General features: G+C 43.9%; 1 protein-coding gene across 3 annotated transcripts in view; it reads right to left on the bottom strand.

Annotated features, from left to right (window-relative positions):
* CLEC16A (C-type lectin domain containing 16A) overlaps positions 1 to 19,223 on the bottom strand; it is a 369,068-nt gene that overhangs the window by 105,716 nt on the left and 244,129 nt on the right. For all 3 annotated transcript variants that reach the window (XM_068244692.1, XM_068244690.1, XM_068244691.1), the window contains exon 19: positions 2,812 to 2,963. In XM_068244692.1, coding sequence (XP_068100793.1) covers positions 2,812 to 2,963 — 152 coding nt within the window. The remainder of the gene's footprint in view (positions 1 to 2,811; positions 2,964 to 19,223) is intronic.

Below are 19,223 nucleotides of genomic sequence, written 5' to 3'. Positions count from 1 at the left end.
CTTGCCTGTATTCGGAAACAGTTTCATTGGCCCGGGATGAACAGGGATGTAGCCAAATACTGCAAAGCATGTGCCATCTGTCAGGAGCGGGGGAGGTCCAGGGATTCCCGCGGGGTTCCCTTAGGTCCACAGCCGCTTCGCAGGGAACCCCTGCGTGGGCTGGCTGCTGACCTACCCAAACCACTGCCCCTTGTCAGCAGTCCTGGCGGACGCCCCATCCGAACGCAGTGGCGCAAACGCCCTGCCCGGAACGGTCCATGTCGGGTCAAGCCTGAGGGTAGCCGACCGCGACCTGTCCAGGGGAACCGAGCCGCTGGCTCCAACGGGTTTCCCGCCGTACCGGCAACCCGAGACCCGTCCGCCAGGTTAGCGGCGCCGCCACACATCTTGCGGGTGTGTGGTTAAGCCACAGACAAGAGGGGGGGCTGTCACGGACGGTTGCGGGGCCGCAGACGCGTCCTGGAACCGCCCGTGAAGAAAACGCGGTCGCACTCAATTCTCTGCATCGATTGCGCTTCAGATAACTAGAATGGATTGATTGTGTAGGAGCAGCTGAGTCAGCTTAACTGCAGGATGGCTCTTTTGATATGCTAATGAGCCTGGGCCAGGCCTGTGTCCAAGAGGATGTTTGTCTCAATTACCTCCATTTGGTGGTCCTTTTCATACAGGGGGATCCCAGGAAGCTAGGCACAGCTGGATACCAGACACCCTGGCTCCAGCCTTACCAGGAAGAAATGAATGTACTATATAATCTTTTGCCCATTTACAGAATACAATAAATAGGGTAGTTATGAGAGCGGTATCATTGGATCCGTAGGGTCATGCTGAATCTCTTGATACCAGTCGAGAGGGGCCCGGGGCCCCTACAACCCAGGTATGAATCTTCTCAGGAACCTGATCCGCTGCACTAGCCATGTCTGATATCATATTAATCGGTAGGTTCTGGGGATCGATAATATGTAATTATTAGTTGTGTGCCGGCTGCGTAGGTCGGTCTAGAGAAATGTCAGGATTATGTGGCTTGTGGAGGCCCCTGCCCCAGATGTGATTACCATAGTCCGGCCTGGAGGCCGACTCTGGAAGCCCCCCTCTGAACTCAGCTCCATTAAAAGTGAATGAGCTGCCCGGGCAAATTATTCCTCCATTTCCCATCTTCCTGAACACCCGGCCACCGTGAGGAACGAGTGGTGGCCATCTTGTCTGAATTGAAACAAAGGACATCCTCCATTTTGTTTGGATTTTAAATCTTGCTGAACTTCACTCTGGAACAAAGAACTTTGAGAACTTGAAACCGTTTTGCTTGGACTTGATGATTTTCCCACAAAAGGACATATTTCCAAAAACCCTAATTATTTTCTCCCTTTCATTTTTTATACTGGCTATTACTATTTTAATAATTGTTGATTTTAATAATTGTCTGTATATATTAATTATTTATATTGCTTTCAATAAACCGACGCTATCGTCAGTTGTTGTTCTAGCTACCCTACTATTCAGCACTCACACCACTGAACCAGACCTCTGAAGAGACATTACCATTGTTTGTTATTGGCTAGACAGAATACAGCGTGTTTTAACCGTTTTTATTCGCAGGACCAGTCAGTCAGTAAATCGGGTCCACTGGCCCATACCAGTGGTGGTGGCAGATACCCTGGAATCGTGTGTGGGTTGTAATTACCCGTATCTCACAGGCTCCCTTCTGGTTTGTCTGCGGTTTGTCCCAACTGGTCCTGCGCATTGACTGCGACCAGAGTTCGCACGATCCGTGCGCTGGCACCGTTTGGAAGGCCATTTGCGGTCTGACCACCAGGGCTCCTGTGACAGTACTAATCATGCCTTGTTCATTATTGAGCTGGCTTAAATGAGAAAGAAGGAAGTACAGTCCAGAGGGTGGGCAGGCAATGTGGAAATCGCCTGCTGCTCGGCCAATAACTTTTTCCCATAATGCACCCCTTGCCCCAATAACCAAATCTTAAGAGATCACACAAGAGATCCTTATAGAGGAGGAGGGTTTCTCATTCTGTCTTTCATGCTGCTGGGTGGGGAAAAGGAATAGAGAGGGACAAAGGTGTGTCAATTTCAGGGAAAGTTAGATCAGGGTTTATTGTAGATAGACCATTTTTTAATATCATTGTGTCATTGACATGCATATAGAAAGTTAGCTGTGCATTTTAAAACAGTTTGTCTCTAGCTATACTAGTAATTATTTTATTGGTTTAGTTTTTAGTCATAAACACTGTGTAGGCTCAGCTACATTTTTTAAAGGGCAGTCTTCATACACTGAGAGTTGATAACAGCATTTAATTTATTGAACAATAGTCACATATGAACAAAATTGCATATAAACTCTACTGATGGCATAGAATGTATTAGTGACTGTCTGACAGTGACTATATAACTGGGCCAGTCACCCATGTGTGACAAAGCTGTCAAAAAATTCTGGGTCATTTCATCATCAGCACAATACCATTCTCTGGGGAATGACCTCGGGGGCACTTCCGTGTTTGCAAGCTTCCGTATTACTGCGCAGACACTTTACCAGCGGCCGTGCGTTCTTGAGCAGGTGCCCGCAGCCAGGAGCACTCTGCGTGACTGTTCGTAACATTCCCCAGGGACTGTTCATAAGCTATAATGATACACACACAGCACACTGCTCACACTACTGAAGTTTCACTTAAACCAATTGGCTAGATATTCATAATCCAACCGAAAGTTTCATGAAAAACTTCCAGCAAAGAGCTCATTTCTGGTGTTCTTGAATATTTAAATATTTTAATCATAAAACGTTAGGGAAGGACTTAATCAACAAACCTGTAATAAGCCAGCAAACTTCACAACACCCCATCCAAGTCTTTTACTGTCGGGTTCCACCAAACTCATCTGATAGATGTCTACTGCCAAGAATCTCTGTGCCTGGTCTCCATCCTTGGCGATGACTGTGCACGCAATCAAATCACTATTGTCTGAAGAGAAACAATATATAATATTTAGCTTCAAGTTTATTTAAGTAGAAAGCCACTGACGCATATCTAAATATCACACTCAGAATTTCAGCTTTGTCTGGGTCTTGCTTCAGATTTTTCCTCATTTTCTGCTTCATTAAATGAAAAAGCAAGGTTTAATTACAACATACAATTGCAGAGAAACTTGCAGCTGCAATGTATATTTATTAAACTTTTATATCAAAATTGCAATTGGCCTTCAGTAAGGCAAACTGCTACGTGCAATGGGCAGCAACTCATACAGAACAATTAGACATGACCAAAGTTTAGTTCCCTACTGTGACTGGGGCACATCAGACTAGCTGGGGGGACTAAAATTTGGGCTGGTGGTTGCAAAGTGGTTAAAGGACAACTGATCTGAGAGGGGTATGGAGGCTGTAATAATTTCAATAGGGAGGTATGGAAAAAAAAAATATTTTTTTAGGTGTTCCACCACAACAATGTGAACCATAATCAATTACAAGGATATATAAAGTTCACAAAAATTGTCAGGAAACCAGCAGAAATGATCATGAATTTTCTTCTTTTTTATTAGGCAAAAAGTGTGCAAAATTCTTCAATGCAAATAATTCATCCATAAACATCAGTGTTTTCCCCAGGCTCTTTTAGCCGGGTGCTCCACACGGCTTGTTTTGGTGAGCACCCGGCTGTCATCTGCTCACTTCCTCCTCTGTTGTAAGCAGAGTTGAGCACTCATCAAGCCCCGCCCGGCTACTTTTTCATGCCACCCAGCTGGGAAAAATTTCTGGGGAGAACACTGGACATATTTAATGCACTACAAGTGGAGAATAAATATTCAGGGCAGGCGACAATGTCAACTTGCTTTGAGTCTAAATTACTCTTTTTCGGGCCTTTATAAATACAAAGTGCATTTGAATATCATACATTGACAATATTGGGTAATAAACATCTGGACAATCACAAAGCCAGGACTAACCACCAAACCGATGCCAAAGAAGGTACCCGCATGAAAGCAGGACAGCCTGCAGTAATAACCTGCAGTCATGAGCAAACTGACACACTCAAGCATTGAGAAGTTGTAGTTGACTTTGCAAATGAAAACAATTTCAGAAAGCCTTCATAATATTTACAAAATATCCTGTAATGTGGTAATCTGAACCGAGAGAATTGCTTTACCATGAATAAAAGTACACTGTTATTTGAAATCCAGAATCACTGTGAGGCTTGGAGCAAGGGTCGGGGTAGTTCTGCTTATGATTAGTGGATTGTGTACCACCTCCCTCAAAATACGGAATCATTAGCAGAGTCTCTAAAGTAAACTGATCATCAATACAAAACACATGACGATGCGTTCTAATGCATGAGTCATGTATACCACTTGTAAAGTTTATATCGATATAATGCAACAACAATATTCAAAGTAAGACATGAGGTTATTTATACAAACTAATCATCTTCCATAACAAAAAGAAAAAAAAAAAAAAAAGAACAAGTCATTTCTCAGTGTTCTCTATGTGACCTTATCATTCTGGCCCTGACCATAAGCCAACATACCAATAAAAATGGAACCAGCAGAATGTTATGGAAAGTCTTAATGGTCTATGGTTATGACTCAAGCAACTTTGTAATTCTGATTATATCCCTTAAAAGAAGATGTTCAAAATGTGTCCAGGAATATGGCCATAGGGCAGAAACCTGCAGAAATCGGATTTACACCCCAGACACACAAAGCATTACAAACCAGAAAACCCACAATCCTTTCACATGCAGATAAATCATGTGACTTCTGATCTAAAATGTCCTATGTGAATATACAAAGTCAATTCTATTTAAAAGACTACCTACCTACCAATACAGATAGTCAGTGAGATGCAAATAATACCGAGTTGATGCAAGATTCCACAAATTCAGTATACAAGTTTAAACAGCTTGAAAATAGTCCATGCACAGACTTTAACCATTTAAGCATTCAGAACGTTGCTCCTAAGCCCAAAACAGAGGCTGCTGACGCCTGCTGTCCGTAGGAGCAACGTCCCGGCTGTCACCTCCCACTGCAGCCGTTCGTTCGCGCTCCCGTGCGCGCACTGCACCTGCCCGCGTCAATACCGATCAGTGCAAGAGACCATACCGTCCCTGCACTGATCGAGGTGCATTAACCCCTTGATGATCGCTGTTCCGACGAGTGAACAGCAATCATCACACTGCAATGGCCACCCACCTTTCTCCTTGTCCCCGGCAAGATCATGAGCTCGAATGCGCGCTCCCGGCGATCCCTGTGATTGGCCCAAGGGATCATGTGATCTCTTGACCAATCAGATACCTCCAACCACATCAATGATCATTGTTACAGCTCAGTAACAATGACCATTGATAAAAAAAAAAGGACACAATGCTACAAATAAAAAGGTTGTGAAGGTAAAAAAAATAATAATAGAAATGTAAAATCATATGCACACTCCCTCCTCTAAGTCAGCAATGATTGGTGCAAGGGATCATGATCCCATTATGCCTTATACATGAGTGATGTATATTACAGCCAGTAATATACATCATTCACTCTAAATATTTACAATGTTCATACACAGAAACACGGTTTCTCTCACAGCAGCTCTATATTACCTCAGATCTGTGATCTGAGGTGACAGGAGCTGCTGTGAGAAAGCATTTTGGTATTGTACACTATTTTAGAAAGTTTTATGACTTGTACCCCATATCATTCCCCTTAAAAACTTTTCCCTGCCCCCCATAGCTAGTTAGCTAACCTCTACTTACACTTTCAACTTTTTTTCTCTCTATTCCCTCTGTCTGTATACATGTCCGTATACACCTGCTCTTTACTTTCTATCTAAAAATAAATAGGAAAAAAACACACACAAAAAACACCCCAAAAAATAAAAATCCTACAAAAAAAAAAATCCTATCTTTCTAATCTGTCTATCTAATCTATCTTTTTTTGTCCGCCTATAAAATGGCGAGAAGGCTGTATACTGCTGAGGAGGCTTGCGCCTTTATGCAGCGTAGCAGCACCAGCGAGGAGGGGTCATCAGGCAGTGAGTGGCTCCCTGTGGAAGACTCTGACTCGCTTTCCCACTCAAGCTCGGAGTCAACAGAGCCGCAGGCCTAGGATTGATGGAGAGGAGGAGCAGCATAGGGACCCTTTAGACAGTTTGGCTGATGAGGGGCATCCAGGTCCCAGCACAGCAGGCAATGAGGGCAGTAGCCGGAGGGCAGCCAGGAGGAGGGCATACTCAGGCCCTAGGGCAAGCAACAGGCAACAGGTACCATTGGAGATCACCCAAGCCCAGTGGTCACCTCCTTGCATGGTGGCGCCAGATATCCCCATATTTACCCCATCTAGTGGGGTATTGGTACCCACCACAAATTTAAGGGCTGTAGATTTATTTGGTCTTGACTTTCTACAATTTATTGTAGATCAGATCAACCTGTATGCTGCCCAATATATTACTGACAACCCCACTTCCCGATTTAATACTCGATGGAGGCCCACTAATGTGCCTGAGATAAAAGTTTTTTTAGGCCTGACCTTCAATATGGGCATTGTCAAAAAGCTTCAGCGAGACTACTGGAGTAGGGATCCTGCCATTTCCACACCCATCTATTCAGCAACTATGACCAAAGAGAGATGTGAGTTGCTGCTAAAGTGTCTGCATTTTAATGTCAATTCCCAACAACTGCGTAGGGATGATCCAGCCCATGACCGCCTCTTTAAATTAAGGCCTCTTTTGAGTCACCTAAATGATGTATTTTGAGAGGTCTATATGCCAGAGAAACATATTGCTGTAGATGAGTGCCTCATTCCGTTTCATGGCAGGCTGGGGATCAGGCAGTACATTCCCAATAAACGTGCACGGTATGGGGTCAAGGTATACAAACTTTGTGAGAGTAAGACAGGCTACACCTATACCTTCAGAGTGTACAAAGGCAAAGATGATCAGCTGGAGCCTGAGAGGTGCCCACTTTACATGGGTAGCAATGGAAAAATAGTGCTTGACATAATTAACCCCTTACTAAACAAAGGCTACCATCTGTACAATGACAACTTTTATGTCAGTGTACCACTTTTTAAACGCCCGTTTTCACAGCAGACTGTAGCCTGTGGAAATGTAAGGCCCAATCGCATTTGTCTGCCTCTGGAGGTCACCGGGAAAAATTTAAAAAAGGGAGAGCAACACAGCCTCAGAAGCAATGAGCGCCTTGCGCTTAAATTTAAAGACAAGAGAGATGTGCTGATATTGACAACGATTCACAACGAGGCTACCAGAAGAGTGACATCACGGAGAGAGCAGATAGAGGTAGCTGAAGCCATTCTGGAGTACAATAAACATATGGGAGCCATTGACTTTTCAGACCAAATGTTGGCTCCATACCTAGTTCTGAGAAAGGCAAGGGCCTGGTATAAGAAGGTAGCCATATACTTAATACAAATGGCCATACACAACGCATACGTAATCTCCCAAAAATCTGGAAATGTAGGCTAATTTTTACCATTTCTGAAGGAAATTAATAACTCCCTCATTTTTGAATTGGGCCATACACGTGAGAGGATGAACCAACAGGGTGTAGATGCAGTTGTGAGGCTTCAGGAGAAGCACTATCCCGTAACACTTCCCCCTACTCCAGGAAAAAAATACTCCCAAAAGAAATGCAGAGTATGTGCCAAAAACGGAACAAGAAAAGACACCAGGTACCATTTCCCTAAATGTCCGTCACGGCCAGGGCTGTGCGTTTTGAACTGTGTAGAGAAATATCACTCCGTTTTTAATTATTAGAGGTTTTTTTTTTTTCTTTTTTTTATCCAGCTTCTGAAAATTGTTATATTTTATTTTTCACTGACATTCCTTTAGAGAGTTTTACAACCCAATCCCTACCCTACCCAAACCCAATTGGCCTACCAACAGGATTCTGGGATGTGAAAGGAAACCGGAGAGCTTGGAGGAAACCCACAGAAAGAGCACATACAAACTCCATCCAGATTTTTTGGGGGAAGAATTGATCCCATACCCTAGCATTAAAAGACATAAGTACTGGCCACTTGGCTTTCATTCTGTTCAGATTTATTTTTACTACTCTGCTGACCACGAGCTGGGCTTCTGACATTTGTATTAGCTGACAAGCATTCTCTAACTACTGACTTTAGGACTGATTCCACTACTCTTCTACTTTGGAATTTGCTGCCTGCTAGACCTCTGAGGGCGAGTTTCAATATGTTTGTCCTGGTCCTGAAAACTTAGATCTATGTTTTTTTTAGTGCCAAAGTGAAAAAAACTGTAAAGAAATACCATTTTCAAACTTTTGGTGCAATTTAAGCAAATCCGCATCAGTCCAAATGTTACAAAATATGTATATCTGGGTAAACCTGGGTCTCTAGTTTTCTGAATGGTGACATTTATGGATTTCCTTGGCTGTTGAGATGCTCCATGGGCTTTGCTAAGAAAGATTGGCTGTATTACTTTTCATGCAAAAAATGGCTTTGAAAAATCAATTTGTGCTGTCCGTGGTGAACAGTCTGCTGTGTGCCCAAAAAGCTATGTGATTATGTATGTAGGATATCATTTTAACCTTGAGAAGTGAGAGAATAGAATTTGGTGTGTTGGAGAGCTGAAGGCCCAGGTCATGTGAATAATTTTTACTGACAAACTAAGTTAAAAGCAATACCATTTTTATTTTCATATTTTCTGTACCAAAATAAAAAGCTTGTAAAAAGAAAAAGTGACAGAATTTAAAATAGAATACATACATAGTTACCTCGGTGACTGAGCTTTTTAAATATGTATGTCAAACAAAAAACACAACATAGAAAAAATACACCTTTACTTCCAAATAATATATTATCCCCATACATTGCACTAGGGATATCATTTTAATGTTGGGATTACCAGGACAAATAGGCAAATGAAATGTGTGTTTTATTTAGAATAGCATTGTTTATTTTAAAACTATAGGGGATTGGATTGGAGAAAAAGAATTTTTTACCTCATTTTTCCCTTTAAAATGCATAGAAAATAAAGTAATTACTGGAAACAAATACCATCTCCCAAAAGCTTAATTGGTGGCGAAAAAAACCCAAGATATACCGTATATACTCGTTTATAAGTCGACCCCAATATTTGACCCTCATAAGCTGGAATTTTTCATTTTCCCTACCCATGCTGCCTGTAATTCCCCCATCCATCACTCCCTCTAACCATCACCCAAACACTTGATGCATTTAATTACCACCTCCCTCCCACCCACCATCACCCACATGTTTGCTGCCTCTAAATCACCCCTCCCACCCACCATCACCCATAGGGGGTCCCTGACCCTGTCTCCATTGCACCCCTCCTTCCCACCGTCACCCAAGCATTTGAGGTTTATAATTACCCTCTCCCACCCACCATCACCCAATGGGAGCCTCTGTATAAATGTCCTACTTGCGCTTTGTAATCCTGTGGCAAAGTGATTCCCACGGCAGAAGGCTTCACCCCTCATCAGCGTGCGCTGCTTCCTCTCCCCCTTCACTCGCGCTGACCTCCGTGCTTTAGCGTAGCTCCGTCTTCTGACATCAGGAGGCGGGGCTACGCTAAAGCACGGAGGTCAGCGTGAGTGAAAGGAGAAGAGAGAAACCAGCGCACGCTGATGGGGGGGGGGGGGGTGACTGCTTCTGCCGTGGGAATCACTTTGCCACAGGATTTCCAAAGCGCAAGTAGGGCATCAATGCAGACGGCTCCCATTGGGTGATGGTGGGTGGGACGGAGGGGGCACACTGGCATATTGGCTATAAGTTGGGAAATTTAGGACTACTCACGTATAAGTCCACCCCCCCACTTTTAAACTTTGAGTCAGTCCTAAATTTCTCGACTTATAGCCGAGTATATACGGTAGATCCTTTAGATGAGCAGTGATAAGGTTATTATTGAATGAATGGGAGGAGCACTTAAATGTGAAAATAGCTCGAAGGCATAAGGTGAAAAAACACTGAAGGCTGAAGTGGTTAAAGGAACCTTAAGTGACATGATGAGATAGACATGTATATGTACAGTGCCTAGCATGCAAATAAATATGCTGTGTTGCTTTTCTTGTTTCTCTGCCTGAAAGAGTTAATATTCAGTTATGCAACTGACAGTTTTTCTACAGTTGGGACCCAGACTATAAAGTCCATCTCATTGAAAAAGAATTACAGCCATAAAATACTTTCCTGGCAGAGAACTGGGCGTCTGAGAGGAGTGGATAGGTAAAAAAAAAAAAAAAAAGGTCAATAGTTCATATATTTTAGCACTCAGATGGGGACAGACTGTTTCATTGAGCTGAGACATAACAATGAATCTACTCTTACGTTTTTTAAACATAACATAAAACTGTGGCATATCTAATAGTCATTTGTAGGAGGAGGAGGATAGATACAGTTTATCTCATCAATTTAATTTCACTTAAAGTCAGTGGTGCAGCCAACTGACACGATTACGCATATATTCACAGTGTGTACTTACTCCAAAATGTCTAGGTGAACAAGATGAAACATTTTATGACAGTAGCATAGGGCCCATAGTGTGCACAGTCTGTGAAGATTCAGACTGATGCCTTCCATCAGGTCACCTGAACTAAGAGCACGACATACCAAATGTAGGTATATAGTTTTAAAGGGATACTGTAGGGGGGTCGGGGGAAAATGAGTTGAAGTTACCCGGGGCTTCTAATGGCCCCCCACAGACATCCTGTGCCCGCGCAGCCACTCACCGATGCTCCGGCCCCGCCTCCAGTTTACTTCTGGAATTTCTGACATTAAAGTCAGAAAACCACTGCGCCTGCATTGCTGTGTCCTCGCTCCCGCTGATGGCACCGGGAGCATACTGCGCAGACCAAAGACCATACTGGGCTTGTGCAATAGTCTCCTGGTGACATCAGCGGGAGCGAGGATGCAGCTGCGCAGGCACAGTGGTTTTCAGACTTTAAGGTCTGAAATTCCAGAAGTGAACCGGAGGCGGGGCCGGAGCATCGGTGAGTGGCTCCGTGAGTACAGGATGTCTGCGGGGAGCCATTAGAAGCCCTGGGTAAATTCAACTCATTTTCCCCCGACCCCCCTACAGTATCCCTTTAAGATGTGGTAAACCAAGTTCCACCTGATATCAATCACATGCCAACTTGCTGTGTGCTCACACATAATGCATCCGCTTCACCATGCTCAGCCCTGGGGGAGTTCACAGAAAACATTTTTCTCAGGTAGGGATGATCAATGAGATGCAAATATTTCAGAGTTTATGCAGATTTATGTACATTTTTATGCAAATATATACAGCTTGAAAATGGACCAATCAATTTAAACCTAGGTGGGACTTGATTGGTCCATTTTCAAGCTGCAAAAATGTGCACAAAAATTTACATAATCCCGCATGAACTTGGAAATATTTGCATCTCATTAATCATCCCTATTCTCAAAGCAATTCTTTTGACAAATCGATACAACATTGGTCAAAGGTACCTCATTCTCTAATAGATATCGGTTATATTTGATGTTCGTACCAAATGTATCTTCTAATTCATTACAAATGTGTATTAGTCTCCCCCTGCATTGACATATACAAGATTCCTAATGAGCCTCACCCCGCCTCTGAAATACCCTTTCAAAACTCATCCATCACTCTTCAGCCTTTGAAATCTTTAAGCGCTCCCTCAAAAACTCACTTTTTCCGACAAGTATAATCTCTAACTTAGGCCATCCCCCTTTAACCTTGGGCCAAACTGTGCTCCTTACTAAATATAACCAAGAAGCACACTTCCTCTAGATATGCATGTTGTATATATTGTCCCACCTCTTTCCTCCCTATTTCTTTACATTGTCAGTTCGCAAGGGCAGGGCTTTGTCACTTTAGGGCTGGTTCAGACGGACGCTTGCAGAGCGTTTACAGCCAGCGTTCGGGGCTTGGCGTTAAACGCTCCCATTCAAGTGAATGGGAGCGTTTGTACCAAGCTTTCACTCGCGTTTACACGAACGCGGCGTTCGGGTCCCGATTTCCCTGGCGTTCAAGGAGTCCCTGGAAGCTACATGTAGCTTCCAGGGGCGGTTCACCGCGACGGGTAATGTCCCCCTAGGGGAAGAAAAAACGCGACCGCATCCGAACGCAACGTGAACGCTGCTGAAAGGCCGAACGCATTGCCGCCGCGACGCCAACGAACGCGACGCCTCCAAACGTCCGTCTGAACCAGCCCTTATGTCTTGGAATTTGTTATACATTTGTTCATCATGTTGCATTTGTCACTGTAATTTCTATAGGTAGCAAGGAAAGGGAAAAAGTCTACACTGCTTGCTGCTAGTTTATGAGCAAATCGAAGATACACTTCATATAAGCGTGTAGACAATGTCCACACAATGGGTAATAGTCACATACCAGCGCAGAGTAGACTTGTAGAGTAATGGTGGGTGCTGGGCAAAGAGAGCCTGATCTCTACATAAGTCAGAGCATGCTGATCTGCACACTAGAAGGGGTGCAGAGTTTCTATGCACACTGCCGCCCTGTATCTCATCGCGCATGTTGCTGTAGTGCCAACACTTTTACAATCTCTTTGATGTTTAACTGTAAATACTATGTCTACCAATACTGTATTATGTACCAGCGTCTATATTTTGTGTATACCATTGTTTGCATGATTGTGTACCCAGAGTTTGTTTCTTATTCTGTACAGCGTCACTAAATTAGTTGGCACTTTATAAAATAATAATAATATTAATAATCTGAAACAGAACAAAATGAAGTTGGCACTTTATAAAACAATAATAATAATAAGAAACAGAACAAAATGAAGTGACCGCTATTAGGAAATATTTTTTTTTTTTTTTTTAACTAACAGCGGTCAAAGCAAATTATTAGGATTGCGCACTTGTATATGTCCTGAAAATACTCTGTAAGGTCAGCATGCAATGTGGTAAATGAGGAAAGAAAGTTTCACAACCCAACTAATTGCCTTTGTGGCTTGCCAGAATCAATATTCTTAATTAAAAGGTTTAGCGTAAACCGCCAACTGCATCTAGGAGTTTGTTCAGGGGAATGTGCCTAAGTGTGGAATACCTCTTGTGCTAGAAGACGGCTGCAGGCCATTGGGAAATGTATTGCTGTGTGGCTATACTGAACATTTAGTACACAATATACTTTGCACTGCACATACGGTAGAATCTTGTTATAGTAAACGCTGAGGCCTGGTGCACACCAGAGGAGTTTTTCTGAGCGTTTTGAGTTTTTAAATCTGCTGCTAATGTTATCCTATGTGTCTGTGCACACTGGAGCAATGAGGTTTTGTAAAAAACCCCATAGCATTACATTGGGAAGAGCTTTTAGAGGTTTCAAAAGCTCTTCCCAATGTAATGCTATGGGGTTTTTTAGAAAACCTCATTGCTCCAGTGTGCACAGACACATAGGATAACATTAGCAGCAGATTTAAAAACTCAAAACGCTCAGAAAAACTCCTCTAGTGTGCACCAGGCCTTATATAGTAAAGCTTCGGGTATACAGTAAAATCTCTTTACAGTAAAGTTGAAGGGACTGGGTAATAAATTATTCATTTATAAAGCACCAACATATTCAATGGCGCTTTTTTTTTTAATCCTAACTAATAAAAGGTAAGTGTCCCTGCGTCCTGTCCCTGTGTCAGTGGTTTTGCGCTACTGCGCAAGTCCCGCACTGTCAGCTGTTGGGGCAGGAGGAACCGGGGGCCGGGACGGTATGGGTGCACGCACGGCAGGCAAGCAGGACACGGCAATGCACAGTGGACAGGTGCGCACGGCGGTGACAGACCTAGAGCCCGTTTTTAAATGAGTTTAGGTCACTAGGTCAGTCAATAATTGGGAGTAATTTTTATCTTTTCAATGCTTCTGCGAGTGAGCACAGACAATGTCATCTACAGGGCTGGATTTCCCATAAGGCACTGTAGGGAACGTGCCTACAGGCGTTTGATGATGAAAAGGTGGCTCCCATCTCTACCCAAGTGCATCCCCTCCTGACATGCCTAGAGTCCTGAGCAGAGTGTAAATGAGAGGTTACTCATCCGGGTCTCGGCATTCCACTGACCAGACCTCTCTTCAGTCGGGGGCACTACTAACTACCTAACACTTGGAGGCACCTCTAGCTACTTAATACTGAGGATAGCTCTGGCTACCTAATACTGCTGCATCTGTAGCTACCTATGGCAGGCAAGGGAAGTAAGGGAGAAGTGATAGCTGGGCCAGCCAACACACTTGCTGCCAGGTTCAGCGGGCATTCAAGTTAATGGAGGGTGAAGTTTAGGGTGCCAGGACATCTGTGCCTATAGGCTCCTGTGAGGTAAATCCAGGCCTGCTCATCTACAGTAAAATGCAGTGTTCAATATGTATGGATTTGCATGGAATCATTATGCAACAGCTTGCCCAAGAAGCATAGATCTCAGCAGTTCATGCAGGTACAATACTTATGGTATGCTCATTTCTGTATAGCCTGGATGATACTGTAGCGTTGCAACCATGCACAAGCAAGTCCCAGATGACAGGAAATTCCCTCAGTAATCAGGCAGCAGCTTACACAGGAAGAATAGGCCTCACCAGCTGGTGCTTTTGAGGTAATCCACACAGGCCAAGAGTAGTGTGCAGATAACGAGCAGGCTACAAGTGACTGCCAGTCCTGACTGATGTAAGATGCATGGTGGGTACCATCTTTCTACTATAACCAGATACAGAGTACCACAGGGGCCAAAAAAACAGGTTTACATGAATAGAAGTTCTATTATATCCGGGTTTATTATACCAGGCATTACTCCTATATGCTTATAAGGCTGCTTGGCCAGGACCTGGACATTTCGTTTACTATACCCAAAGTTTGCTATATCAGATTTTACTATAACGTGGTAATACTGTAGTAAACTAAATGTCTAGGTCTGGGCCAAGCACCATTTTATATACTGTAAATTTCATATATTTTACGCCTCATGAAGTAAACCCAGATATAATAGAACTTCAGTTATATTAAACCTGTTTTTTGGCCCCTGTGATATTTTGTAAATGGCTTAAAGGGATACTTGTAGGGGGGTAGGGGGAAAATGAGCTGAACTTACCCGGGGCTTCTAATGGTCCCCCGCAGACATCCTGAGCCACTCACCGATGCTCCGTTTCCGCCTCCATTTCACTTCTGGAATTTCAGACTTAAAAGTCTGAAAACCACTGCGCCTGCATTGCTGTGTCCTCGCTCCCGCTGATGTCACCAGGAGCGTACTGCGCAGGCCCAGTAAGGTCTGCGACTGCGCAGTACTCTCCTGGTGACATCAGCGGGAGCGAGAACACGGCAATGCAGGCGCAGTGGTTTTCAGACTTTTAAGTCTGAAATTCCAGAAGTAATCCGGAGGTGGGACCGGAGCATCGGTGAGTGGCTAAATGGGCACAGGATGTCTGCGGGGGACCATTAGAAGCCCCGGGTAAGTTCAACTCATTTTCCCCCGACCCCCATACTGTATCCCTTTAAGTAGAAAGTGAGCAAGCGCATAAGTCATAGGTCAGACAGAAGGCCATGATCCATGGTCAGTGAGTGAGCCGACAGCCATGTGTAGCCCGCTCGCTATCTGCACACTACTCTGGGCCTGCATAGATTACCTCAAAAGCACCAGCTGGTGAGACCTATGCTTCCTGTGCAAGCTGCTGCCTGATTACTGAGGAAATTGCCTGTCATCTGTGACTTGCTTGTGCATGGCTGCAACAATACTGTATCATCCAGGCTGCACAGAAATGTGGACAGAGGAGCAGACTATAAATACTGTTCCTGCATTAACTGGTGAGACCTTTGCTTCCTGTGCAACCTGTTGCATAAGTGTTATTATTTAGTATTTATATGGCGCAGACACCTTCACTTGCAAATCCCTGCATATTGAGCACTGTGCCTGTTGATCTAGCTTAGACGCTGTCTGTGCTCATTTGCTGAAGCACTGAAAAATAAAACTGACTCCCAATTATTGACTGAATTAAGATACAGTAGTACATACCTCCCAACTTTCTGAGATATGAAAGGAAACTTATGCCACACCCCTAATCACACCTCAGGCAGATTCCTAGTCACACATACTATAAAGATTTCATAAGAAATATGTGGTTTTATAATGCAAACCACACTGGTCCTTTCTATCCTGGTCCATTCTCCTTCATATTGTCATGTGAAAATAAGAACTATATCAATTTAAACGATGGTAATAAAGGATGGCAATACACTTTAATGTTACTTTTAACACATTTTCAGTAGATAAAATACATATATTTACATAGATCTGTATAGGAGTCCTGAAAGGAGGACAAATGAGGCAGAAAGAGGGACAGAGGGATTTGGTTACCAAAGAGGGACTGTCCCTACAAAAGAGGTTTGAGTAGGACTATTTCTGATATAGTAAACTTCATATATAATAAGCAAGACGTTTTAAATCAGGATGATACCATTTATTGGCTAACTAAAAATGAATAAGAATAAGCAAGCTTTCGGCTTTGCAGCCTTCATCGGGCTTACATCCCGACGAAGGCTGCAAGGCAGAAAGCTTGCTTATTTGTATTCATTTTTAGTTAACCAATAAATGGTATCATCCTGATTTAAAACTTCTTGCTTTTACTGATGGCTAACACAGTACAATACCCTACTGCTACTCATATATAATAAACTACTTTGCCCGTTCCCTTAGAATTTACTATTAAGGCAGTCCACTGTATAAGACTTTTCTCTGGTACATCTCAAGTTACAAGAATTATGCAGTAAGTATATGGGCAGAGGCGTAGCTACAACTCACTGGGCCCCATAGCAAATTTTATGGACAGGCCCTCCCGCCCCCCCCCCCCCCCCCCCCCCCACACACACACTTTCTGACAAACCCCTTCTTGCCAGTGGTCTCCCTTTGGTGGTGCTAACAGCCTTCTAACTAATAATGTCTATAATGTTGTTTGTCTTTTTATTGCATAATGTGTGGGCAGCATGGTAACATAGTGGCTAACACTTGTATTGCTGCACTGGGTTCCCAGTTCAAATCCCAGCCAGGACCCTATCTGCATGGAGTTTGTATGTTCTCCCCATGTCTGCATGGGTTTCCGCCGGCCACTCCAGTTCCTCCCACATCCCAAAAACATACAGATAACTTAATTGGCGATCCCCTAAAGACTATGATGGGCATATGACTATGGTAGGATTAGATTGTGAGCTCCTATGAGGACAGGCAGTGACATGACAATGTACTCAGTAAAGTGCTGCAGAAGATGTCAGTGCTATATAAATACATAATAATGCTATGGTAGGACATTAGACCATGATAGGATTAGATTGTAAGCCCCTCTGAGGACAGTCAGTGACATGACTATGTACTCTAACGTACTGCAGAAGATGTCATTGCTATATAAATACATAATAATATGGTAGGACATTAGACTACACCTATGGTAAGATTAGACTGAGCTCCTCTGAGGACAGAGAGTGACATGACAATGTACTCTGTAATGTGCTACAGAAGATGTCAGTGCTATATAAATACATAATGATATGGTAAGACATTAGACTATGCCTATGGTAAGATTAGATTGTGAGCTCCTCTGAAGACAGTGGGTGACATTATTGTGTATACTATAAAGCAGTGGGGGAGCAATGAGTGCTATACACGGTAAATCAATGTTTGAAATGAGACATGGAAGGGGATAGGAAAGAAGGAAAAAGGAGGCAGTGTTCCAGCAGGAGACACACACTGTGGAGAAATGGAGAACGAAACAATAGGACATATCTTACCAGGACTTCACACCAGTTTGGCAGGGACATAAGAAGCACAGTACCAACATCCCTGCACTACTGAGGAGTCTGAGGGAAAAGAGAGAGCAAAGCACATGATGGGAGGGGGGGGGGGGGGGGGGGACCAGAAAACTACAGCTGGCAAGTAATACTCTTATCTACATTGCATGAATCTGCTTCTCTCTGCTTGGTAATTACAGACATCCGATTTCAGCTTTATTATCTGTATACCACTGACCTCTGTAAAGCTACATACCCACGGGGAACAATTGTCCCCGGTTGCATGCGTGCACGTCGGCGACAGCTGTCCACACGTCTAGCCAGAAAGGCAGAGACGCGGCGGAAGCTGTTTGTGAATAGAGCATCCCCCGGCCGGATGCTCCATTCACTCACGTAGGTCTCCTGTCGCTAGCCCGCATACACACGCGGGACTAGCGACAGTTCCGGCAAAGTTGCGGCAACAGCTGTAGCCGGCGATTGAACATGTCAATCGTCTGGCGACAGCTCCGACGGGCGACTGTTCGGGGCGCGTGCGTCAAACACACGGGCGACCTGTCGCCGCAACACGCGCGTGCCACGTGGTTGCGGCGACGGCCGTACCCCGTGTGTATGAGCCTTAATACTAGACTGTCTGCACTATTGATTAATCATTCTGATCAGCATATACACTGATCAGAATAATCAATCAATAATGCAGGCAGTCGGGTGTCACAGCAGGCAGTGTATACACAGATAATAACGCTGAAATCCGACATCTGTAATGCTGTGAGAGTGCGGCTCCATCACTTCCTCTGCCACAGCTGTGCTCTGTTTTGCCTCTATCCCCCTTGAATCTGCATACACGGCACGCAAGGGAAGGAGGGGGCGGAAGTGAGTCAGGGCAGAAAGAACTGTAAACTTCCTGGCCATGTGCTGTGCACTGGAGACCCGAGCGGCTCTGCCCTGCTGGTATACACGGCAGGGGCCGCGAGTCGCTGATATAGGATTATGCTGCTGGGATGGGGCCCCCTAGTGGCCTTGGGCCCCATAGCAAGGCTATGGCTGCTATCCCTATTCCTACGCCAGTGGCTATGGGCAAGTGGCACTGCACATTATCTGCATGTTGTGTCCCATATAGTGAAACATTCAGGCAATGAAAAGTATGCTTCACTGTACCGTTAAGGTGGGCATTATGCGGTAAATGCACTGCATGCTGTCCGTTGCAATACTGCACTCCGTCACACTGCACCACAAGGTCTCACTGTGAACGTTGCATTGCTTTTGCATTGCGATATTCTACGTTACAATGCGGCCATTAAGGCGTACCGCAATGGCCCACTGTGAAGCTAGCGTTACAGTTAAACGTGACCAAAAAAATATAAAATAAAAATAAATAAATATATATATATATATATATATATATATATACACACAGTATATAATTGTGTTCCTGTTCTGTGCTAACCACTTCCTTAGCCTTCAGACTGATGCAAATGCCACGCACTGGGACTTAACTAAACGT

This window comes from Hyperolius riggenbachi, chromosome 7 (assembly GCF_040937935.1).
Source record: "Hyperolius riggenbachi isolate aHypRig1 chromosome 7, aHypRig1.pri, whole genome shotgun sequence".
Taxonomy (NCBI): Eukaryota; Metazoa; Chordata; class Amphibia; order Anura; family Hyperoliidae; genus Hyperolius; species Hyperolius riggenbachi.
This window is presented reverse-complemented; position numbering and strand designations above follow the sequence as displayed.